The 24,806-nt window shown below is 44.9% G+C and overlaps 1 protein-coding gene and 1 non-coding gene across 9 annotated transcripts in view; both read left to right on the top strand.

Moving 5' to 3' along the window:
- TRAF3 (TNF receptor associated factor 3) overlaps window positions 1–24,806 on the top strand; it is a 138,855-nt gene that overhangs the window by 82,145 nt on the left and 31,904 nt on the right. For 4 of the 8 annotated variants that reach the window (XM_033191201.1, XM_033191198.1, XM_033191200.1 and 1 more), the window contains 5 exons: window positions 12,492–12,583; window positions 14,721–14,985; window positions 16,447–16,498; window positions 20,004–20,108; window positions 21,340–21,507. In XM_033191201.1, the coding sequence (XP_033047092.1) occupies window positions 12,492–12,583; window positions 14,721–14,985; window positions 16,447–16,498; window positions 20,004–20,108; window positions 21,340–21,507 (682 nt within the window). The remainder of the gene's footprint in view (window positions 1–12,491; window positions 12,584–14,720; window positions 14,986–16,446; window positions 16,499–20,003; window positions 20,109–21,339; window positions 21,508–24,806) is intronic. The other 4 variants (XM_033191205.1, XM_033191204.1, XM_033191203.1 and 1 more) reach the window with 1 other exon arrangement.
- Window positions 9,752–9,857, top strand: LOC117071637. The gene has a single exon (XR_004432405.1). It is a non-coding gene; the product is annotated as a U6 spliceosomal RNA (small nuclear RNA).

Below are 24,806 nucleotides of genomic sequence, written 5' to 3'. Positions count from 1 at the left end.
AAAAGTTTTCTTGGCTCTGAAAAACAAAAATGATCAGCAACGTTTTAAGCAAAAAGTCAAAAATTACTTCAGTCTTTTGTTCAGTCCATGCAGTTCCACTTGATATTCATAATCGTTTCAGCTCTCCATGAGAGTCCTGAAAGAACCTCTATTCTTTTTTTTTTTTTTTTTTTGAGACAGAGTCTTGCTGTGTCGCCCAGGCTAGCATGCAATGGCGTGATCTTGGCTCACTACAACCTCCACCTCCCAAGTTTGAGCAATTCTCCTGCCTCAGCCTCCTGAGTAGCTGGGATTACAGGTGCGTGCCACCATGCCTGGCTAATTTTTGTATTTTTTAGCAGAGATGGGGTTTCACCACGTTGGTCACGCTGGTCTCAAACTCCCAACCTCAGGTGATCCACCCACCTGGGCCTCCCAAAGTGCTGGGATTACAGGCATGAGCCACGGCACCCAGCCTAAGAACCTCTATTCTAATGTCACAATCTCCAAAGTTACTAGAAACCTGCATCCAAGGGCACCTGCTGAAGTCCTATAGCTGACTATAAACTACCTTTTGAAGAGGATCAACACAGCAGTTGTCTGTGGATGACAAAAAGTCGTAAGGCAACCACTATTAAAGGCACAATTGACTAGGAATTTTGATTACTTTTGTGGCATACGATTTTACATAATAATTACAATCATTAATAACATACACTAAGTCATATTGGATTTCTAGGAGTTTTCCATTACTTTGGAACACATACCAATAACATATTTATATAAATACAGGTCAAAGAAAGCCAAACACCATTTCATATTTGACAATGCTTCCTGTATGATTTTTATACCAAATAAGCCAAATTTCACCATTGCATTAGTGTAATATTAATGTTAAACCCAATTGTTAATAAAACATTATAGACAAATCTACCCAATTTTAATGTTGGACCAGAAGGTGAGATTCTTATATACCTTTTACAATCCTTTACAAATTTTTGTCAAAGAGTGGATCAGTGCTCTAAGAAAACCCTGTTGTGCTTTTATTCCAGTGTTCAATTTATAGAACTAAATCATTGCACTTTAACTTTAGCCAGTATGTTCACACACAGAATTTCTTTTACAAGATTAATTTTTCACAAACTTTCCACAACTTTTGCAAACCTTCAGCTTTATCCTAACTTAAAACAATCCCTTAACCCTGTAATCTAGGCCAAAAAAAAAAAAAAAAGAATCCACATTCACATGTCTTCTTATCTTTTACCAAAACACATTTCACTTTCCCTACACACCTTGCATGTAAAACTGTTTTTCCAGTAGTCTCAAGTACATGTTATACTATTAACTCTTAACAGTGTTTATTTTTGGTGAAAAACTTGGTATGCAGTTTTAATTCTGTACTAGGTACGGAGCCTAAGACACCAGGCAGAAGTGCAGATAAGATCTGAATCTTTCTAGCATAGCTAGGAGGCATGGCTAACCCTACATGTCCCCAGGCCTTACCTAGAATCTGTGGGTCTAGGTAAGTTGAACAATTTTCAAAAGTCAAAGAGGCAGTTTATAAACTTAAAGCATTTAGCAAACCTAAAATTTGACCTACCTGATTTAGACCAAATGTCTTTATTTTACCAATAATCTTAAAAATTTTCTTTACTTCCCACAGCTTAAGTCACATTAATTAAAAGGCATTACACTTTTTACTTTTCTGACAAAATATTTAAGCACTTATTTTTAAGCCAGTTAATCAAAGCCTTTTATATCACACACACAACACATATAAATACACAGACAGAAGAAAATGTAGTAGTTGTAAGGTTTTTCACTTGCCAGTTTCTTAATTGAATTGGTGGCTTTATGGTGGAGCCCTGGAGGAACAGGGTGAGGAAAGCATGCAGTTTCTACGGCCTAATAAGCAAGCACAATTGGAAGGCAAGACAGAGCCCCAAAACTTGAGGATCCCATTTTTATATTGGATCCTGGATCCCCAATAGAGAAATGCTACGGAACAAGACAGTGCAATGATTTTACCACGTATTTCGTTGCCAAGAGCCCATCAGCCCTTTCTGTGATCAGCCCATCCCCCACGGGAGTCTTATCTCTCAGTGGGGAAGGGTGAGGACATCTCCATACCTTCCAGGTGGTCAAGAGCATGCTTTTGATCCAGACACACAAAGATCCGTGTATCCCCACCATGCCATTTAGCTCTCCCCAAAAGTATTAAATGTATTTCCTACCTAGTTATTACACATCGAAGCTGTCTGATAATGTGAAGTAATTTCTGATACCCCTAAAGTAAAAACAGATAACGCCGTGCAAAGCAGAACGGAGCCTTAGCTTTTGGGACAATCTATCCACGTTTAATAATCCTTGGGGTTCCATGAGGAAAAGAGAGGTTTTCCCAAAACAGGGTGTGTGGTGCTTTCTCTGTTTCTCCTAAGAAAGTCCCAGGCTGTTAGAGCTTGAATATCCACTTTTAATTAAGTGGCTTTTAACCATAGCACTCTTTAAATAAAGTCCTTTTAAATCTCTTATTACCCAGCTTTAGCCACTCCAAACCGCCAATATTCCTGGCTTTTGAACTTTGCCAAACGTAACCGCCCAGGTGCTCAGAGAAAGGAAAATTTAAGACAGTTCGTGAAGGGGAGGAGAATCAACAAATGGCAAAGGTCACCCAAATACCAACCAGAAGGTGTTCGTTTTCTAGGCTAAAAATTGAACCTGAACTCAGGCCACCATTGTGAAAAAACAAAGCCTTAACTGCTGAGCTACAGCATTGGGCAGTTTCCATTGGTCTTCCCAGGAGCCCAGAGCAGTAAATTTTGAGCTTGCAAAGGCTTTTAACTGCTCAAGATAATTTGTAGAGCTAACTACTACCCCAAAATCCCTGTTCCCTGGCAGGCAGAGACAGAGGAAGTACTGCCACGTGATTACAAGATTAAGCTGTCAAGGACATTCCTCAACATGTGGTCTTTGGGCAAGATGGTGGCCCTGAATAACAGAAAAGATAGGAAAGGGAAAGGAAAGAAAGGGAGAAAAGCATTACCTGCAGCAGAGTGGGGAATGCGAGAAGCTCAGGGGGACCAGAGAAAGACCCACCCATTGCAGCTGACACTCAGAAGTTCAGGTAGCTGCTCGTTGGGAGCGTAGGGATCTTTCCCAGCATTCCCGTCAGCTCTAGTTTCCCCTTTTGGGGAGGAAAAAGCTCCCCGTGTCCCATAATCTTGGACATGTCTAATTCTGTCACCCACAGCTGTCAGCAAAGAGTACAAGGCAGATTAATCCAAAGAGAATAGCAGTTAACATCCCATAGTGCCAAACCGGTTCTTAGTCGAGAGGGACTCCACTGAGAGGGGCCTCCAACCCCCTACATTTTATTAAGGACTAACCTTCCTAAGTTGGGCCTCAAACCCAAGTTCAGTCAAGTGTAGTTGCCTTTTATTAAGAGGCGCCTTTATCCCTCTCTTAGGAGAGACTCTAACTCCCCTAAGTGGGGCCTAACCCAGTCCCATCCTTTACCCAGGTAAATGCATCCCGCTTACCCAAAGTTGGCCAATCAGTGCTGCAGTCTATTTCCTTTGGGTTGGGAGTCTCCTCAGTATCATCCCTTTGGGGCTTGCCAGGAACATATTACCGGAAAGGGGTCCCAATCCAGACCCCAAGAGAGGTTTATTGAATCTCATGCAAGAAAGAATTCAGGGTGAGTCTATAAAGTGAAAGCAAGTTTATTATAGAAGTAAAGAAGTAAAAGAGTGGCTACTCCATAGGCAGAGCAACCAATTTGTATTTTCTTAATGATACTGATATTGAACGTCTTTGTATGTGCTTGTTGGATATTTCTGTATCTTCCTTGTAGAAACGTTTATACAGATCCTTTGCTCATTTTAAAAGTGGGTTGTCTTTCGTGGTTGAGTTGTAAGAGTGCTTTATGTGTATTCTGGATGCTAGACCCTTATTAGATATGTGATTTGCAAGTGTTTCCTCCCATTCTGTTAATTGTCTTTTCACTTTATTGATTACCTCCTTTGGTGCACGAAAGTTTTTCATTTTGGTGAAGTTCAGTTTACCTAGTTTTTTATTTTGTTGCTTATACTTTTGTTGTTGTATCTAATAATCCATTGCCAAATTCAAGGTCATTAAAGATTTACCTCCTGTGTTTTCTTCTAAGAGTTTTATAGTTTTAGCTATTATATTTTGGTTGTTGATCCATTTTGAGTTAGTTTATGTATGTGGAGTGAGGTAGAGGTCCAAGTTTGTTTTGCAAGTGTTACTCCAGCTGCCCTAGAACCATTTATTAAACTATTCTTTTCCTACTGAATGGTCTCATTTGGCACCCCTGTCAAAAGTCACTTGAGGCCAGGTGCAGTAGCTCATGCCTGTAATTTCAACACTTAGGGAGGTCAAGTTAGGCAGATCACTTGAGGTTAGGAGTTCAAGACCAGCCTGGCCTACATGGCAAAACCCCATCTCTACTAAAAAAATAAAAAAATAGCCAGGTGTGGTGGCACACACCTGTAATCCCAGCTACTCGGGATGCTGAGACATGAGAATCGCTTGAACCTGGGAGGCAGAGGTTGCGATGAGCTGAAATTGCACCACTGCACTCCAGCCTGGGCAACAGAACCAGACTGTCTCAAAAAAAAAAGTCACTTGGTTATATATATATATATATATATATATATATATATATGTGTGTGTGTGTGTGTGTGTGTGTGTGTGTGTGTGTGTTTACTTTTGTACTTTCGATTTTATTCCGTTGGTCTATATGTCTGTTCTTCTGCCAGTGCCATATAGTTTTGATTACTAAAGCTTTGCAGTAAGTTTTAAAAGAGGGAAGGATGAGTCTTAAAACATTGGTCTTCTTCTTCAATATTGTTTTGGCTATTTGAGGTCTCTTGCAGTTCCTTATGAATTTGAGGATCAGATTTTTATTTTTATTTTTTCTGTTGTAGAAATAGTGTCTCACTATATTGCCCATGCTGGTCTTGAACTCCTGGCCTCAAGTGATCCTCCTGCCTCGGCATCCCAAACTGCTAGGATTATAAGCGTAAGCTACGGTTCCTGGCCTCAGTTTTTTTATTTCTGCAAAAAAGGGCCGTTGGAAATTTGATAGGGGTTGCATTGAATCTGTGAATCACTTTGAGTAGTATCTTAGGGTACCCCAGAAAAACAGAGCCAATTGTGCGTGTGTGTGTGTGTGTGTCTTCGTCTTAGAGATTTATTAAAAGGAATTAACTCACACAATTACGGAGGTAGGCATATCCCAAGATCTGCAGGAGGAGTTGGCAAGCTAGAGACCCAAGAGAGCAAATGGTTTACTTCTAGCCCTAGCCCAAGACTGAAGGCCTGAGAACTGGTGAAGCTAGTGGTGTCGTTCCTGTCTGAAAGCTTGCAGGCCAAAGACCCAGGAAGAGCCATCGTTTCAGTTTGAGTCCAAAGGCAGGAAAAAAGCTGATGTCTCAGCTCGAAGATAGGCAGGAAGAACCTGCCTTGCTGCAGGGAGAGGGTCAGCCTTTTTGTTTTACTCAAGCCTTGAACTAATTAGATGAGAGCCACTCGTATTGGGGATGGCAGTCTGCTTTACTCAGTCTACCAGTTTAAATGTTAATCCCATCTATAATATCCTCACAGAAACACACCTAGAATAATGTTTTACCATTATTTTAATACCATAAAATAATGGTGTAAACATTATAAATTATTGGTAATACCATAGTTAGTATTTACCAAAATATTAGGTTTTCTAATCCATTTACATGGGATGTCTTGCCGTTTATTTTTATCTTAATTTATTTCATCAGTGTTTGTAGTTTTTATTGAAAAATTCTTTTGCCTCCTTGGTTAAATTTATTTCTGAGTAGTTTATTATTTTGGATGCTATTGTAAATATAATGTAAATATAATTGCATTCTTAATTCCTTTTTTTTTTTGCTTATTTATTGCTGGTGTATAGAAACACAGATGATGTTTGTGTGTTGATCTTGTACCCTGCAACTCTGATGGATAATGTTGTCTGTGAATAGATTTACTCTTTCTTTCCCAATTTGGATGGTTTTTATTTCTTTTTTCTGCCTAATTGCTCTGGCTGGAACTTCCAGGACAGTATTGATTCATAGTGATGAAAATAGGTATCTTTGTTTTACCCTGTTCTTAGGAGGAAAGCTTTCAGTTTTTCACCAGTGTATGTGGGTTTTTCACAGATACCCTTTATCATGCTTAGTAACTTCCTTTCTGTTCCTAGTATTCTGAGTGTTTTTATCATGAAAGGTTGTTGGATTTTGTGAAATACTTTTTCTACATTAATCAAACTAATTGTGTGGGTTTTTTCCCCCTTGTCCTATTAGTATTATTACACAGATTGGTTTTTGTGTGTGGAACCAACCTTGCATTCCTGGGATGAATCTCACTTGGAGTTTTCGAATATATTTTTTTGGGATCTCATTCATTTTTGAAAGATAGTTTTACTGGATATAGAATTCTTGGTTGAAAAATAGCCAGACATGATGGCACTGGCCTGTAGTCCCAGCTCCCAGAGAGACTGAGGCAGGTGGATTGCTTGAGCCCAGGAGTTGGAGGCTGCAGTGAGCTATGATTGCACCACTGCGCTCCAGCCTGGGTGACAGAGTAAGATCCCTTCTCCAAAAAAAAAAAAAAACAAAAAAAAAAAGAATTCTTGGTTGACAGATTTTTTTCTCTGAGCCCTTTAATTTGTCACCTTTTGGCCTCCATGGCTTTAGATGATGAGAAATCAGTTGTTAATCTTACCGAGAAATCCTTGTACTTGAAGAGTCACTTCTCTCTTGCTGCTTTCTACAGTTTGACTACAGTGTGTCTGGGTGTGGCTCTTTGAATTGAATTTATCCTATTTGGAGTTTGTCGAGCTTCCTGGTTATGCATTATGCAGATTAATGTTTCTCATTAATTACAGGACTTTTCTACCATGATTTCTTCAAACTTTTTTTTTTGTTTCTTTTTCTCTCTGTCTTTCTGAGGCGCTATAATGTGTATGTTGGTGCAATTGATGATGTCCCACAAGTCTCTGAGGCTGTTTATTTTCTTCATTATTTTTTCTTCTGTTCCTGACACCACTGTATAATCTCAGTTGTCCTGTCTTTCAGCTCTCAGATTCTTACTGCTTTCTCTTTATTTATGCTGTTGGGCCCCTGTGGTGAATTTTTCATTTCAGTTCTTGTGCTTTTCAACTGCAGAATTTCTGTTTGGTTCTTTTTTAAAAATATTTTTTTCTTTATCAATATTCTGTATTCAGCGAGACATTGTTCTGATGGATCTTTTAGATTTTTGAACATGGTTTTCTTTAGTTCTTTGAACATATTTAAAATAGCATATTTAAAGCCTTCATCCATAAGTCTGATGTCTAGGCTTCCTCTTGAACAATTTCTGTTACTTACCTTTTTTCTGCATGTAAACCAAACTTTCCTGTTTCTTTGCATGCTTTGTAATATTTTGTTGAAAACTGGAAGTTTTGAATTTATACTGTGATAACTTTGGGAATGAGATTCTTCCTTCTCCCCCAGGGTTTGTTGGCTGCTTGTTACAGTCGTTGTTTGTATAGTTACTTTTCTGAGCTAATTTTGTACAGTATATATTCTTTATCATGTGTGGCCACTGAGTTCTCTGTTCCATTAATATAGTGGTCAGCTTATGATTAGACAGAGATTTAAGCACCTAGAACAAAAAATATCTCCCAGTCTTTTGAAATGAGGTCTGTGTGTATGTTGGAGCACAGCTTCAACACTCAGCCAGGCATTTGACGGTGACCCCTTAGCATTCACTGCCGGCTTGCACAGAACCTGAAGGTCAGTCAGAGTGGAAGCCTAGGGCCTTTTCAGGTCTTTCCTGAACATGTACACAGCCCTGGGCATTTGTGGAACCTTCTAGATTTCCAAGAATGTGTCAGAGCTTTTCAAACCCTTATTTTCCAAAACATCTTACTCCTCAGCTTTTCTTCACAAGTTTTTGGTTAAATCTATTGTTTGCCTCAACTGTTATCCAGTGGTTCAAGCAGCAGCAAATAATTGTCTGTAAATATTTCCAGGAACCTTTTCCTCTGTTTCCCTAGTAGATGCCTCAGCACTGGGAGGTTAAGTCAAACCCTTTGAGCCAATCTTCCAGGGAGTCAATAGACAGGTCAAAACAAACAACTGCGGTTCTTTGCAGATGAGGCCCATTCCAATGCTCCCTCTTGGACCGGTGCATGCACCAGAGTGGCAGCCTGTTGTCTTCTAGGCCACTGCTGCAGCCAGGATGGGACCAGAGAAGGTTAAAATGCTGTGGAACTCACTGTTCTTGCTGAGATTCAGCTGGTTTTTCTTGATTAAGCGTTCTTCTGATTGCTGCAAGTTTTTAGTTAGTTTCCAAAGTTTTAAAATAGTAGATTCTGGCAGTTTTTGCCCGTTTTTAAAATGCGTATATTGAAGGATAGACTTTGAGTTCCTTACTCAGCCATTTTTGTGGACATGACTTACTAGTCATAATTTAAATTTAATATTTTAGGACATAATCTAAATTTTTAAATTATGATCAGTTTCGAGGTTGCCAAATTTGTGTACACCTTACTCGATTACACAAGAGATTTAAGATGGCTTACAAGGATAAATTGCATAAGGGATGCAATAAATTATTGTTGTCCGTATTTGTTGGGTTAAGGGCATGTTAGTAAAAACTGCCCTCCCTGCTGTTGAGAACTTGATCCTAGAGACAGAAATGTTTCCTTGGCAGCCTTGAGGTTCTTGCCCCCTCTCTGTTATGTCAGTGGTGGGGAACCTGGGGCAGATTCGCCTCGGTGGCTTCTCCTGCATTACCGCGTTGGGCTGAGGGAGATACGCCAGGTTAGTGCCCAGCAGTAGGGGTGGTTGTTACTGTCTGCCTCTGAGTTGATTGTGAGAAATGTGTCTCCAGTATTGGTTTTCCTAAATCCAAAACTCTCCTCTGCTCAGGACAGTATAGGTAGGTGTTTGTATCTAAGACATCGTCTCCATTGTCCTAGTTGCTTCAGGAGGTGATCAGGGGATTCTCACACTTCAGATCAGAAGTGACTGCTCTTGGTGGCTCTTGATCACTGGGAGAGTCAAGGGTCATCAGTAAACCTGAGACTTGTCCATCCACTGGTTCTGGTGCCTGCTGAGGTGTCTGTCCCCTGCTTTCCCAGGAACCAGTTCGGTCCTGTGGCCACCTCATTGATATAGAAGGTCACAGGGCTGCCAGCTGGACTCTGCTCAGGGTTTGTGTCATTTATTTCTTCAGCTTTTGTTGAGAAAGCATGTTTTCCTTGAGCAATGTCTGTCAATTTGACATAGTGGCTCATTTACTAGTCTGATTTGAGAACACCTCCTTTTGACATTGCTTCTGTTTTTATATATTGGATTGTCCCTTTTTCATCAGCATCACTCACAAGTTAATCTGAAATTTTTTTTTTTTTTTTGAGATGGAGTCTCACTCTGTCGCCCAGGCTGGAGTACAGTGGCACAATCTCGGGTCACTGAAACCTCCGCCTTCCAGGTTTAAGCAGTTCTCCTGCCTCAGCTTCCCGAGTAGCTGGGACTACAGGCATGTGCCACCATGCCCAACTGATTTTTGTATTTTAGTAGAGACAGGATTTCACCATGTTGGCCAGGCTAGTCTCGAACTCCTGACCTCAAGTGATCCACCCGCCTCAGCCTCCCAAAGTGCTGGGATTACAGGCATGAGTTACTGCGTCCGGCCTAATAAAATTAAGATTTCTCTTCATTAAAAGACACCATAAAGTTAAAGTCAAGCTCACTTTGGCAGCACATATACTAAAATTGGAACAATACAGAGAAGATGAGCATGGCCCCTGCGCAAGGATGACACGCAAATTCGTGAAGCAGTTCCATATTTTTAAAACACATACACAAGTATGTTTATTGCAGCACTATTTACAATAGCAAAGACTTGGAACCAACCCAAATGCCCATCAATGATAGACTGGATAAAGAAAATGTAGCACATGTACACCATGGAATGCTATGCAGCCATAAAAAAGAATGAGTTCATGACCTTTGCAGGGACATGGATGAAGCTGGAAACCATCATTCTTAGCAAACCAACAGAGGAACAGAAAACCAAACACCACATGTTCTCACTTATAAGTTGAAGTTGAACAATGAGAACACATGGACACAGGGAGGGGAACATCACACACTGGGGCCTGTCGGAAGGTGGGGATGGCATTAGTAGAAATACCTAATGCAGATGATGGGTTGATGGGTGCAGCAAACCACTATGGCACATGTATACCTATGTAACAAACCTGCACGTTCTGCACACGTATCCCAGAACTTATAATAATTAAAAAAGAAAAAAAAAGTCAAGCCATAAATTGGGAAAAGACATCTGTAATACATAAAACTAACAAAGGATTAGCTGTTAACATATTAAATAGATGGGGAATCTCTCCAAATCAATATTACAAGAGACAATAACCCAATTAAAAAAATGACACCACCAGGCACAGTGGTTCATGCCTGTAATCCCAGCGCTTTGGGAGGCTGAGGTAGAAGGATCACTTGAGGCCAGGAGCTTGAGAGCAGGCAAGACCCCCAGCTCCTGAAAAAAATTAAAGAATTAGCTGGGCATGGTGGCATGTGCCTATAATCCTAGCTACTCTGGAGGCTGAGGGGGGAGGATTGCTTGAGCCCAGAGGTTCGAGGCTGCAGTGAGCCATGATGGCACCACTGTACTCCAGCCTGGGCAACAGAACGAGACTCCGTCTCTTGAAAACACACACACACACACACACACACACAGAAAACAATGACAAGGAGATACAATTTGGCATTTCATAGGAGAGAAAACAAGTGGCCTCTCGGCATATTAAGATGCCAAACCTTTCTAATCAGGATAAGGCGCAAAAAGACCATTGTCCTTGATTGGTAGAAATTAAGATGACTGATAACTGTAAGTGTTGGTGAGAGTGTGGTTTCATAGAAATTCTCATGCTGCTGGTGGAAGTATTTGTTGTTAACCTCTGCTTTGGGGAGCAGTTTGGCACTCATTTACAAAATTGGCCTTTCATACAACCTACACCAGCAACTCCTCTCTGCTCTCTAGATGCAGAGTCCAGAGCGAGGACTGGCAAACTCTTTCTGTTAGGGGCAAGAGAGTAAATATCCTAGGCGTTGTGGACCACATACACTCTTAGTCTTTGTTTTTATAACACTTAAAAAATCTGAAAAGCATTCTTAGTTCAAAGACCTTACAAAAATAGGCTGCTGGCTAGATTTGAATCGCAGACTGTAGTTTGCCAATTCCTGATTCTCTGATCTAGGGGATGCATCCTGGGTAAACTTAGTTACATGCAGTCTTAGTGGCAGGAGGCCCGGGGAAAAGCGCAGAGCAGTATGGGGGAGTTGAGAGAGAGGGTGGGAAGGTAGCCTCCTGGAGAAGGTCGGGGGCTGGCCTGCATGTCTCTGGGTAGGCTCCGCCATGGCCTGGCTGGGCGGGCCTAGGGGAACCTAGAGCCTCTGAGGCACGATGGGCCAGTGTGGAGAGCACAGTGGCAGGGGCCGGGGGCTGCAGGTCGAGGCTGGTCAACCCTTTTACCTGGCAGGCAAGGCTAGCACCAGGTGCCCTTGCTGCTTAGCTTGGAAAGATTAGTGAGCATCATGATGAACCGGCAAGTTTGTAAGCAAATGACATCTATAATACATATACTTTAACATTAATGTTTTGAAAACTTTGTTTTCACAAATAAGTAATTTCCCACACTGTGCCACAGTAATGTTCTATGAAGCTAACACACTTGGGTTACTAACCAGTTCATCAGTCTCTCAAGTTCTCTGCTGCCGGCATTCATTCCTATTTGCTCCTAGCTGTGAAGTCAGGTTGGAGTCTGTCAGCTCATGTGCCTGTCCGCTTCATGCAGACAGCAAGAACGGAGCTTGGAAGGAGGGGCTCCGCCCACCCAGGACTACCAGCAACTACCTCCCCAGGATGCCCAGGACCTCAGGAGTGGAAGGAATTTGGCTCTTATTTTTCTAAGTAGCAAAAATAGATGAATTGGGTACAGGAACGCAGTGTGTTTTTGAGGGAGCTGGTGAGTTTTGAAAGGAACTTCCCCTTTTCACCTGAGGCATTACCATATCGTGAGAAAGGATGGAGGAGGCGTGGAGGTGGGAAACTACACAAGAAAAATCCAGTGGTGCAGAGGCTTCTGATGTGAGGTGGCTGGTCTAGGCAGCAGTGTTCCCTGAGGCTCCTGAGTCTGGTTCTCAGTGGGTCCCTCACCTCCCTTCACAGCCACTCGCTTCCTTACCACGATACATGGGGGTGCAGGGCTGGCCAGGTGCTGTTGACAGGAGGGGAGTGGTGCAGGCTGAGCCTTAAAGACAGGAAGAGAATCCGTACTGGAACTGCCCTGCAGAAGCCTCGTAAAGATCATAAGGCACTGGGCAAAAACTTTTCCAAGAAAGTTCATGGTGCACACACTGACCTAAACACTGGCTGGCATTCCCAGGGTTTTTTTTTCATTATAGAAGTGCATGGCTATTGCATAGTATCCAGAAAGCAAAGACCAGAGAAGCCAGATTTTATACCACCATCTGGAAACATTTAATTTGTGCTTTAGGTAAGTGTTAGCAAATATTTAGGATGATTGATCAAATTATGAGTATGTTTATGAGTGCACAGTGTAATTTTTATTAAAGCTCACATTTCTTCAGGAACGCGATTCAACTCCTTTACATTCCTGGTTATTTTCATTTACTTGATCTTGAGGTCTCATGTGGCAGAGCTGTGCAGGCTGGGACCTTTGTGGCTCATTTTGAGGAGCTGTTTACTGTTGATGGGAACTTGCAGGTGGGAGGCAGCCAGTCTTAAAGAGTACCTTGTCAGCAGGTGTGGAAGAGAGCCCGCACAGACAGACCTGCCCTTTGTGGTGTCCCCTCTGCCAGCCCAGCCCTTTGGGCACATTGGCACCTACCTGAACCTGAGCCCCCTCGTGCACACAGGGAGCAGCACCTCCCTCACACGCTCCTCACTGGTGTGACAGGGTGTGGCGAGCTCTGTGGGTCCACATTGGGCCCACCCCACAGCTCCGTGCACAGCGTGTTGGGTCAGGGTGGTGCTAGATGAATAAGAAGAGGGTGGATGTCAAAACTGAGCACTTTGGGTACTGCGGGCACACTGCCACAGGTTTACCCGGGAAGGAACAACTGGGCTCCAGAAGCAGGTTGACCAGGCCAGTCTGAGTCATGGCATCGAGACTCATCTAGCAGAAGTCAATGAGGAAGGAAAACTGACTAGAACAGCTGTTGTTTCAGCTAAAATCTCAGAATGATGCATTGAATTCAAAGTTACAACACAGCAAAATAGTATGTGTATTTTTTTTTTTTTTTGAGACGGAGTCTCGCTCTGTTGCCCGGGCTGGAGTGCAGTGGCCGGATCTCAGCTCACTGCAAGCTCCACCTCCCGGGTTCCCGCCATTCTTCTGCCTCAGCCTCCCGAGTAGCTGGAACTACAGGCGCCGCCACCTTGCCCGGCTAGTTTTTTGAATTTTTTAGTAGAGACGGGGTTTCACCGTGTTAGCCAGGATGGTCTCGATCTCCTGATCTCGTGATCCACCCATCTCGGCCTCCCAAAGTGCTGGGATTACAGGCTTGAGCCACCGTGCTCGACTATGTGTATTTTTTTAAACCTCAAAAATACTCTGTTATTATGAACTTTAAAAAATTTTTGGCTGGGCACGGTGGCTCACGCCTGTAATCCCAGTACTTTGGGCGGCCGAGGCGGGTGGATCACGAGGTCAGGAGATCGAGACTATCCTGGCTAACATGGTGAAATCCCATCTCTACTAAAAATACAAAAAATTAGCTGGGTGTGGTGGCGGGCGCCTGCAGTCCCAGCTACTTGGGAGGCTGAGGCAGGAGAATGGCGTGAACCCAGGAGGTGGAGCTTGCAGTGAGCCGAGATTGCGCCACTGCCACTCCAGCCTGGGTGACAGAGTGAGACTCCATCTCAAAAAAAAAGAACAAAAAATTTTTTTTGGGCCGGGCGTGGTGGCTCAAGCCTGTAATCCCAGCACTTTGGGAGGCCGAGACAGGCGGATCACGAGGTTAGGAGATCGAGACCATCCTGGCTAACACCGTGAAACCCCATCTCTACTAAAAAATACAAAAAACTAGCCGGGCGAGGTGGCGGTCACCTGTAGTCCCAGCTACTCGGGAGGCTAAGGCAGGAGAATGGCGTAAACCCGGGAGGCGGAGCTTGCAGTGAGCTGAGATCCGGCCACTGCACTCCAGCCTGGGCGATAGAGCGAGACTCCGTCTCAAGAAAAAAAAAAAAAAAAAAAAAAAAATTTTTTTTGGAGACAGGGCCTCGCTCTGTTGCTCAGGCTGGAGTGCAGTGGTGCCATCATAGCTTGGTGCAACCTTGAACTCCTAGGCTCAGCAGTCTTCCCACCTTAGCCTCCCAAGGAGCTGGGACCACAGGTGTGCACCACCACACCTAGCCCAATTTATTAAGTATACTTTTTAGGAAGTTTTTTGAATAATAATATCAATAGTTACTATGTGTTTGGGTAAAATAGGAAGGAAGCATATTTGATCATATTTTGTTCCCAACACATATTAAAGTTGGGAAGGATTCTTGCGTTACCTAAAACTGAAAGACAGCAGGTCTCAGGCACTTCTGCTTTCCCAAAGCTGCGTTTGTTTCCTTGCATGAGAGGATATGATGGCGCTCTCTTTACTGTTTTTTCCCAACAGAACTCCTCCTCTTTCCTAAAATGGAGTCAAGTAAAAAGATGGACTCCCCTGGCCCGCTGCAGACTAACCCGCCGCTAAAGCTGCACACTGACCGCAGTGCTGGGACGCCGATTTTTGCCCCTGAACAAGGAGGTTACAAGGAAAAGTTTGTGAAGACCGTGGAGGACAAGTACAAGTGTGAGAAGTGCCGCCTGGTGCTGTGCAGCCCGAAGCAGACCGAATGTGGGCACCGCTTCTGCGAGAGCTGCATGGCCGCCCTGCTGAGGTAGCCCCTCATCCGTCACCCTGCCCCTTCTCAGCCCTCGGCTTCACCCTCTCCTTCATTCATTTCTCTAAAGATAAACCTCTAGAGGTTTAAAGCCCTAAAGAAGTCATAAAAGCCTCCGGGCCCAGCTCGTGAATCCTTTAGGGAGGTGCAGGGGGATCCTACATCTGAATTGACTGAGGCCTCTGCCTGTCTCTGACCTGCCCCGCCCGTGTCTTCCCACTCTGTCTGTAGAGCCTTGGTGCCTCTCATATGTGTTGCTGTATTTTATTGAGGAAGCTCACAGTTCCATGGAGGAGACACACCAGGAAATGACAAGCCGGTCATTTAAGGGCACATGTACTGGTGTGCAAGGGTGCTACAGAGAGGAGGGAGGGTGGGGTCAGCTTAAAGGACTGGGCAGGTCCCTAGGCGAGCAGAAACCTAGGCCGCATGCTTACTCAGCAGGCACATGGGTTACCTGCACCGAGCTCTTGGCAGCCCTTTGCTGCTGAGGGCCGGTGCTGGTGCCACTGGCGGATCATGAAGGCAGGCTGGAGCTTTACTGCAGGATACCATCGACCAGGAGAGTACCTTGATTCACCCTGCAGGCCTCGTGTTTATGTTTTCTGGCATTGTGCCGGGTGGTGGGGTTGCTGCAGGATGCCCTGGTCTTGGCCAGTGCTGTCAGGGCACGTCAGACTGGGAAGGTTGCCAGCTCCTCCTCCCACAGCACTCAAGCCTGGGCTGCCCCCGAGCCCCAGCCTGGGCACAGCAGCCAGCCCCCTGCCCTGTCACTTGCCTTCATCCTCTCCCTTCTCCATGCTTCCCTCTGTGGTCTTACCCACTTATCCCAGTCAACTCATCTTTGCCCACTTGGGGGCAAAATGACACTTGAACTTAGTGGCAGCACAGGAGACACAGAACACTGTGTCTCCTAACACAAGAGCCTGGACTACACCTCTGGGCCCGGGAGAAGCTTCCCGGTGGAGGAGGGGCTGGAGCCCCCATATATGGTGGGCCACAGGGGAGGGAGGCTGGTCACCCTGTGCAAGTGCCATTGGCCTTCCAATAGACAGTGAAGCAAAATCGCCTGTGGAGAAGGGCTGGCTGCTTTTACAACGCAGGAGCAAGGCTCTCCAGGTAAATGGTACTCACACCGAAGGGCTGCTCTGCAGACAGCTAGCTTTGGTTTCTGAAATAAAATTTCACTTTTACATTAAGTGGAAGAGGCTTTCCAAGTGGGGCTGAACTCAACTGTTCTACTTGGTAACTTCCTTTTGAAAAATCAGCATTTAAAAAAACGTAGCCCTTTTCTCCCATGGCTTCCTTTGTAAAGTGAATCACCAGGGCGTCCTGATGCAGGACGTTGCTGTGAGCCACTGCGCAGACCTGAGCATAAAGCGAATGCTCCCGGAATCTCCTGAGTCCCCTCAAGAAAGGGACTTCCACTCTAATGCAGTCACATGTGTTTCCCTGCAGCTCTTCAAGTCCAAAATGTACAGCGTGTCAAGAGAGCATCGTTAAAGATAAGGTATTCTGTTTTTTTTTTTAATCATTTTGTCACATGTTTTCAGCTGGATAGTACTTTTCACATAGTTTGCATTCGGCACTCTGGCACAACACATTCTCTCAGTTTGGGCAGCTGATGCGGCAGGCTCCCAGGCGGGGCACTGTGCCATGTGATTACCTGGGGAGGCAGTGGGTTCAGATCCACTTGGCCACTTCCTTACTGTGTGAGCTCCGAGAGCTACTTCACCCCCTCACCTGTAATAATAATCACATCTCCTGCCAAGACTGCAGAGAGGTGGTGTGAGCAATGTGCTGAGATGCCTGTCCGTGGCAGGGCTGTCTGTGGTTGGGTCACTTTCGTCATTGTGGGTCTTTATCCCAGACAGCTTTTACTCAACTCTTACACTAGGTTTTACCTTCAGACTTGCTAGGCTGAGGGTATTTGAGTTTGTGCTCCCTGACCCCCATCCCCCTATGATATCTTGAAGTCATTAGATATGAATGAGATTAGCCCCTTCTCGCCCCCTGTGGCTGTCCTCAGCTAGAGCCGTGGGCGTCTCTGCACATTCAGAGGATGGGGCTGCCCAACCTGCTACCAGCTTCTCTCCTGGGGCCTGGTCCTTCTCATGGAGACCGACAGTCATCCATGTGCTGCTATACCCTGCCAGGCACACTTGGAGTTTGAAACAATTCATTCTTTTTTGTTGTTTGAGACACGAGTTTCGCTGTTGTCGCACAGGCTGGAGTGCAATGGCACGATCTTGGCTCATTGCACTCTCCGCCTCCCGGGTTCAAGCAGTTCTCATGCCACAGCCTCCCGAGTAGCTGGGATTACAGACACAAGCCACCACGCCCAGCTAATTTTTGTATTTTTAGTAGACACAGGGTTTCACCATGTTGGTTAGGCCAATCTCGAACTCCTGACCTCAGGTGATACACCTGCTTCAGCCTCCCAAAGTGCTGGGATTACAGGCGTGAACCACCACACCCAGCAATTCATTTTTAAAGTGCTTAAAATATCAATAAAAATATGTGTTTCCCTACTTTGAGTAATGAACCTAACCATTTTTTAAATGCAGGTCACTAAGTTGTACAATAAAATTCTTGCTCTGGGGTTTTCCTGTCTAAAGCACCTTGCAGATTGAGTTTGTGGGTCAGAGCAGCCCAGGTGAGTGCAGTGATTTGAGGATTGCTGGCAGTCAGCGTCCCTGGGCTGCCAGGCACAAGGGCATGCAATATAGCCACTCTGGAAGGGGAGAGATGGAATTGGCCACCTGGCCCCCTGTACCGTTTCTTTCTCCGCATTTACCTGCTACTGCTGAAGACTTGGTTAGTTCCTGGGAGGGAAAACAGCCCTCCCCTCCGCTCTGTGCCTTGTCCTAGCATGGTACCCGGCTGCCTGCTTAACATGTGCCTATCGTGTGAGTGAGAGAGAAGCTCGCAACGATGGCTGAGATTTTTTTTAGTATTTCTGTTTTGTTATGCAGAATCATTATCCCTATTTTTAAATGACATTAGTAGCTGAAGAAAAATGGCTAGTTTTATCAAAGAATCATGAATGAGATGCACTCAAGTTGTAGACCCTCATGGAAAGAATGGAGCTGTCTGGGCCCTGGGTGACCCAGACCCCCACCCGTCAGCAGGTCATTCGGGGGTGGGTGGGCCCCTGGTCTTCATCTGTAAACAGACATTTGGAGTAAATAGTCTCAGATCCTTTCCATTTCAAAGTTCTGTTGACTTTAGTATCTTAAGTCATGACCTTCTTTTTTTTTTTAAGTCATGTTTATGAAAGATAAGCTTTGGGTCCAAATTAGTTTAGTTTTAACTCTTAACAGCTATTGATTCTGTTTCTCTTAGCAGTCCAAAAAGGCATATTAAGCTCCTGTTATTCTACTTTCATAGATCAACAGACAGGAGTTTCTTAGAAATACCTTTAGACTAAGACGTTGTAGATTGTGTTGTTAGAGTGAGAGAGAGCTGAGCATGGTGCCTTATGCCTGTGATCCCAGGACTTTGGGAGCTGAGGCAGGTGGATCATTTGGACTCAGGAGTTTGAGACCAGACTGGGCAGCATATGGAGACCCCATCTTTACAAAAATGAAAATTGAGAAGTTACCTGGGCTTGGTGGCATGCACCTGTAGTTCAAGCCGCTCAGGAGGCTGAGGTGAGAGGATCGCTTGAGCCTGGGAGTTTAAGGATGTAGTGAGCCATGATTGCCCCAGTGCACTCCAGCCTGAGTGACAGAGTGAAACCCTGTCTCTTTTTGAGATGGAGTCTCAGTCTGTTGCCCAGGCTGGAGTACAGTGGCATGATCTCATCTCACTGCTGAGATCCCAACATGGGGTTTCACCATGTTGGCCAGGCTGGTCTCGAACTCCTGACCTCAGATGATCCACCCGCCTCGGCCTCCCAAAGTACTGGCATTACAGGGGTGAGCCACTGTGCCCAGTCAACCCTGTCTCTTAAAAAAAAAAAAAAAGAATAAGAATACTTGTGTTTTCTAAGGGAAAAATAAAATTAAAAGTTGAAAGATTCTTTCTTTTCTTCTTTTTTATTTTTGTTAAAGAGATGGGGGTCTCACACTGTCCCCCATTCTGGAGTGCAGTGATGCAATCACGGCTCACTGCATCCTCGACCTCACAGGCTAAAGCAGTCCTCCTGCCTCAGCCTCCTGAGTAGCTGAGACTACAGGCACATGCTGCCCTACCCAGATAATTTTTAAAAAATTTTTGTAGAGATAGGGTCTCATTGTGTTGCCCAGGCTGGTCTCAAACTCCTGGGCTCAAGTGATCCTCCTGCCTCAGTTTCCCAGAGTGCTGGGATTCCAGGCTTGAGCCACCATGACCAGCATCGTTTTCATTTTCAAAGGGAAATGTTTTCATTATTAGACTAACTTCAGACTGCAATATATGTTTTAAGAGAGTGTTTTTCAACCACAAGCTAATGCTGGTTTTTTGGTGAAAAATGAGTTTTAACAGCATGACCTTTAGAAAGAACGAACAGTTTTACAAATCATTCCCCAGATATGATCTCTTATGTGGTCTCTCTGTTTCTCCAGCAAGCCATCTATACAGTGGATTCAGTTGTGTCCGGTTCTGCTCTTGTCCTCTAGTGGCAGCCACACCGTAATGGCCACCTGCTCAGTGCTGGCTCCTGGAAGCCCCCAGAGTCTGAATGTGACCCTGGTCCTCCTCTGCCCTCATCCTGAGCTTATGTCAAAGTTAATAGAAGATGTTTAGATGCTGCAGAGTGATCTTTAATTATTAAGTCTAATTCATTTTCTTTTGGCTTAACTAATAAAAGGTAACAGTTAATGTTATTTAAATTGTATCTCTTAGTGGGGGCAGCTTCTTCAGTCTACTTCTAGAAATCAAGATGGTCCTTAATGCTTTCTGAAGTTCACTTAAGAGTTGCTCTCTTGTTTTTTTTTTTTTTTTTTTTTTAAGTGGTTTTGCCTTGTCCAGAGTAGCAGCATGTGGAGATTAAGAAATATTAATCCTCCAAAATAATGACCTTTCATTTTCAGGTGTTTAAGGATAATTGCTGCAAGAGAGAAATTCTGGCTCTTCAGATCTATTGTCGGAATGAAAGCAGAGGTTGTGCAGAGCAGTTAACGCTGGGACATCTGCTGGTGAGTAGCAAAGGGACACTGGAAGCTTTTACATGAAGGAATTCGAGTCCCTTACGTCCAGCTGATTAAGTGGTCAGTAGGATGTGGCACTTTAAGACCATGTTGACATTAGTTTTTCAAAACACAGCCAAATAGGAAAGCAGTCAGAACCACTTAAGTTGTTATTTTTATGACATCATTGGCAGAATTGTCAACTGGTTTTTAAACACTCCCACCCTACTTAGAATAGAGAAAATCTGAATTGGATTTTAATTTTGGAAAGCCCATTAAAACCTTTTTTCACCATGAAATTCTACATAACTCCTTATTTTTTTAATTAGTACCATATTTTAGCTTAGAAAATTATTTGAACTGGAATAAAACAAAGTTCTTAGCAGATACTCATTTTTCCTGGAAGCAGAGTTGACCTAATTCTTCAACAGCAATATAGTTTGAGTAATCATGAAGTAGAATATGAAATTCAGCGTCTCTTGGCATATTTGTTTTTTTTTTTTTTTTGAGATGGAGTCTCGCTCTGTCGCCCAGGCTGGAGTGCAGTGGCGCCATCTCCGCTCACTGCAAGCTCCGCCTCCCAGGTTCACGCCATTCTCCTGCCTCAGCCTCCCGAGTAGCTGGGACTACAGGCGCCTGCCACCGTGCCCGGCTAGTTTTTTTGTATGTTTTTAGTAGAGACGGGGTTTCACCGTGTTAGCCAGGATGGTCTCGATCTCCTGACCTCGTGATCCGCCCGTCTTGGCCTCCCAAAGTGCTGGGATTACAGGCGTGAGCCACCATGCCCGGCCTTTTTTTTTTTTTTTTTTTGAGACGGAGTCTCGCTCTGTCGCCCAGGCTGGAGTGCAGTGGCGCGATCTCAGCTCACTGCAAGCTCCGCCTCCCAGGTTCACACCATTCTCCTGCCTCAGCCTCCCAAGTAGCTGGGACTACAGGCGCCCGCCACCTCGCCCGGCTAGTTTTTTGTATTTTTTAGTAGAGACGGGGTTTCACTGTGTTAGCCAGGATGGTCTCGATTTCCTGACCTCGTGATCCGCCCGTCTCGGCCTCCCAAAGTGCTGGGATTACAGGCTTGAGCCACCGCTCCCGGCTGGCATATTTGTTACTCTTTGCTGTGAAAAACTGGTCTAACAGGAGATTAGAACATTTCTTTATGGTTTCATTGCATAGAGATTAGAATTTGGTATTTCAGATTTAGGATTTTTTCCAAATTAAGAACATTGAATGGTCTGTCTTACAGGTGCATTTAAAAAATGATTGCCATTTTGAAGAACTTCCATGTGTACGTGCTGACTGCAAAGAAAAGGTCTTGAGGAAAGACCTGCGAGACCATGTGGAAAAGGCGTGTAAATACCGTGAAGCCACGTGCAGCCACTGCAAGAGTCAGGTTCCGATGATCGCGCTGCAGGTGCGGGTCCTCCCATTCCACAGGCCTTTTGCTCAGTTCCTATGTGATACGTTCCACAGGCCTTCCACTCAGCTCATATATAATCTGCTCCACAGGCCTTCCGCTCAACTCATCGATAATCCATTCCACAGGCCTACCGCTCAGTTCCTAGATAAGCCGTTCCACAGGCCTTCCACTCGGCTCATAGATAATCCGTTCCACAGGCCTTCCGCTCAGCTCTTAGATAATCCATTCCACAGGCCTTCCACTCAGCTCATAGATAATCTGTTCCACAGGCCTTCTCAGCTCATAGATAATCCATTCCACAGGCCTTTCTTCAACTCATAGATATTCCGTTCCACAGGCCTTCCCTCAACTCATAGATAATCCATTCCACAGGCCTTCTGCTCAGTTCATAGATAATCCATTCCACAGGCCTTCCGCTCAGCTCATAGATAATCCGTTCCACAGGCCTTCTGCTCAGCTCTTAGATAATCCGTTCCACAGGCCTTCCGCTCAGCTCTTAGATAATCCATTCCACAGGCCTTCCACTCAGCTCATAGATAATCCGTTCCACAGGTCTTCTCAGCTCATAGATAATCCATTCCACAGGCCTTTCTTCAACTCATAGATATTCCGTTCCACAGGCCTTCCCTCAACTCATAGATAATCCATTCCACAGGCCTTCTGCTCAGCTCATAGATAATCCATTCCACAGGCCTTCCGCTCAGCTCATAGATAATCCGTTCCACAGGCCTTCCGCTCAGCTCATAGATAATCCGTTCCACAGGCCTTCCGCTCAGCTCATAGATAATCCGTTCCACAGGCCTTCCGCTCAGCTCATAGATAATCCATTCCACAGGCCTTCCGCTCAGCTCATAGATAATCCGTTCCACAGGCCTTCCGCTCAGCTCATAGATAATCCGTTCCACAGGTCTTCCGTTCAGCTCATAGACAATCTGTTTCACAGGCCTTCCCTCAACTCATAGACAGTCTATTCCACAGGCCTTCCCTCAACTCATAGATAATCCGTTCCACAGGCCTTCCACTCAGTTCATATATAATCCATTCCACAGGCCTTCCGCTCAGCTCATAGATAATCCGCTCCACAGGCCTTCCCTCAACTCATAGATAATCTGTTCCACAGGCCGTCTGCTCAATTCGTATATACTTCTTCCACTGTACAGCTTCTTAATGACCATTCTAATAGGAATAAAGAGAAAAGATAGGAATAAATAGCACTTTTTATCTGACTTTATTTCAGAATTAAGCTTTGTTTTGCCTATTTTGATTTATGTAGTTAACATTTTCCATTGCCTTGATTGACTATCATTTAGTGTGTTAAAAAATGAATATTCAAAAAAGGTAAAATTTTTAACTTGTCCTAGGGAATTGCCTCAAAATGTTGATGGATTGCCTGATTTTACAGCTCTGTGACATAACCATCACTTATAACAGGCTAATTTGTCCTACAGCATTGAAATGCAGCTGTTTATCTTGGAGGGAGCTTCTCGTACTTCAGTTATTTTGGCACAGTTTTGCATTGTGTGTTTCCGTGGGGGTGAGAGTGTGTGAATGTGGGTGAGTGTGTGAATGTGGGTGAGTGTGTGAATGTGGGTGAGTGTGAATATTGGTGAGTGTGTGGGGGTGTGAACGGGGGTGTGTGTCTGTGTGGGTGAGTGGGTGAATTAAAGAGGAAAGCAGAGATGTTGGGGGTGGAGGACACTTCAAAAACAATCCATTTGTTGAACAAACACCTATTGGGTACCTACTGTGTGCCGGGCTGTATTCCAGGAGCTGGGGACTCAGTGGTGAGGCTCCTCTAGTGGGAAAAAATACTAACAAATATGTAACATCAGGTAGTGATCAGTTCCATGAATCAAAATCAGGTGGCATCAGGGGAAAAGAGGTGATCAGCACTGGCTTCTCTGAGGCAGTCAAGGGACAGTGAGGGAGCGTGTGGACCCTAAGCGGCAACTGGCAGGGCTGTGGGGTTGAGGAGCTGTGTGGAACACAGGCCGGGTGTGAGGACAGTGGGGCAGCCAGACGGGGAGGAAAGCCACTGGGCAGCCCAGAGTTGGGGGGTGAGAGGGCCCGGGCAAGGCCTGGTGTTGCTGGGGTTGGGGAAGGTTGTACCGGGGTGCGCCTGAGGGTGGGGTGGTAGGATTGGCTAGCAGGTGGCGTGTGAGGTAAAGGTGATGCCCAGTGCGTGTGGAGAACCTGGGTGTCCCGCTGAGGGGTGCCCAGTGAGTAGAGGGTGGCGGGCTTGGGAGAGAATGGGGAGTGGAGCCGTGCAGGCTGCGGGTGTGGGTGAGTTTGGTGGTTCACAGGGTCATGGGGCTGGAGTGAGTGGAGACGAGAATGGAGCCCATGGGGGCCTGGGACTCCCTCAGAGGCTGCCAAGAGGCTGGGGTGGGCTTGGCCACGAAATGACTGAAGAGGGGCACCAGAGCAGCTCAGCCAGGGCGTGGGCCATCATCCAGTTCCTGGTGGATATTGTGGAATAGTTTGTTTTGTTTTGTTTGAGACAGAGTCTCACTCTGTCATCCAGGCCTGGAATGCGGTGACACAATCTCAGCTCACTGCAGCCTCTGCCTCCCAGGTTCAAGTGATCCTCCCATCTCAAGAACTACAGGTGCGTGCTACCATGCCTGGCTATTTTTTTTATTTTTTGTAGAGACAGGGTCTTGCCACATTGCCCAGGCTGGTCTCAAGCTCCTGGTCTTAAGCCGTCTGCCCATCTCGGCCTCCCAAAGTGTGGGGATTATAGGCGTGAGCCATTGCACCCAGCCGTGGAGCTCTAATGACCAAAATTTAGGGAGAGTTTCCTATGCTTTTCTCTATGAAATGAGATGTAGTCCTCTTAGGTTGGTGCAAGAGTAATTGCAGTTTTCGTCATTAAAAGTAATGACAAGAACGGCAATTACTTTTGCACCAACTAAATACTTTATAATCACTGAATTTTCCTTGCTTTCTGTAACTTTCCTGTGTCTGTGTCTTTCTTCCATTGTGAACTTTTTTTCTTGTGTGGTACTTCAGACATTTCCAGTTTTTAAGAACTCCTGAGGCCGGGTGTGGTAGCTCACACCTGTGTGCCCAGCACTTTGGGAGACAGAAGCAGGAGGATCGCTTGAGCTTTGGAATTGGAGACCAGCATGGGCAACGTAGCAAGACTCTGCCTCTATAAAAAATAAAAATTTAGTGGGTGTGCTAAAGCATACCTGTAGTTCTAGCTACTCAGGAGGCTGAGGTAGGAAGATTACTTGAGCCAGGGAGGTTGAGACTGGTAGTGAGCCATAATCGCATCACTGCACTCAGCC

This window comes from Trachypithecus francoisi, unplaced genomic scaffold (assembly GCF_009764315.1).
Source record: "Trachypithecus francoisi isolate TF-2019V2 unplaced genomic scaffold, Tfra_2.0 Lachesis_group3, whole genome shotgun sequence".
Taxonomy (NCBI): Eukaryota; Metazoa; Chordata; class Mammalia; order Primates; family Cercopithecidae; genus Trachypithecus; species Trachypithecus francoisi.
This window is presented reverse-complemented; position numbering and strand designations above follow the sequence as displayed.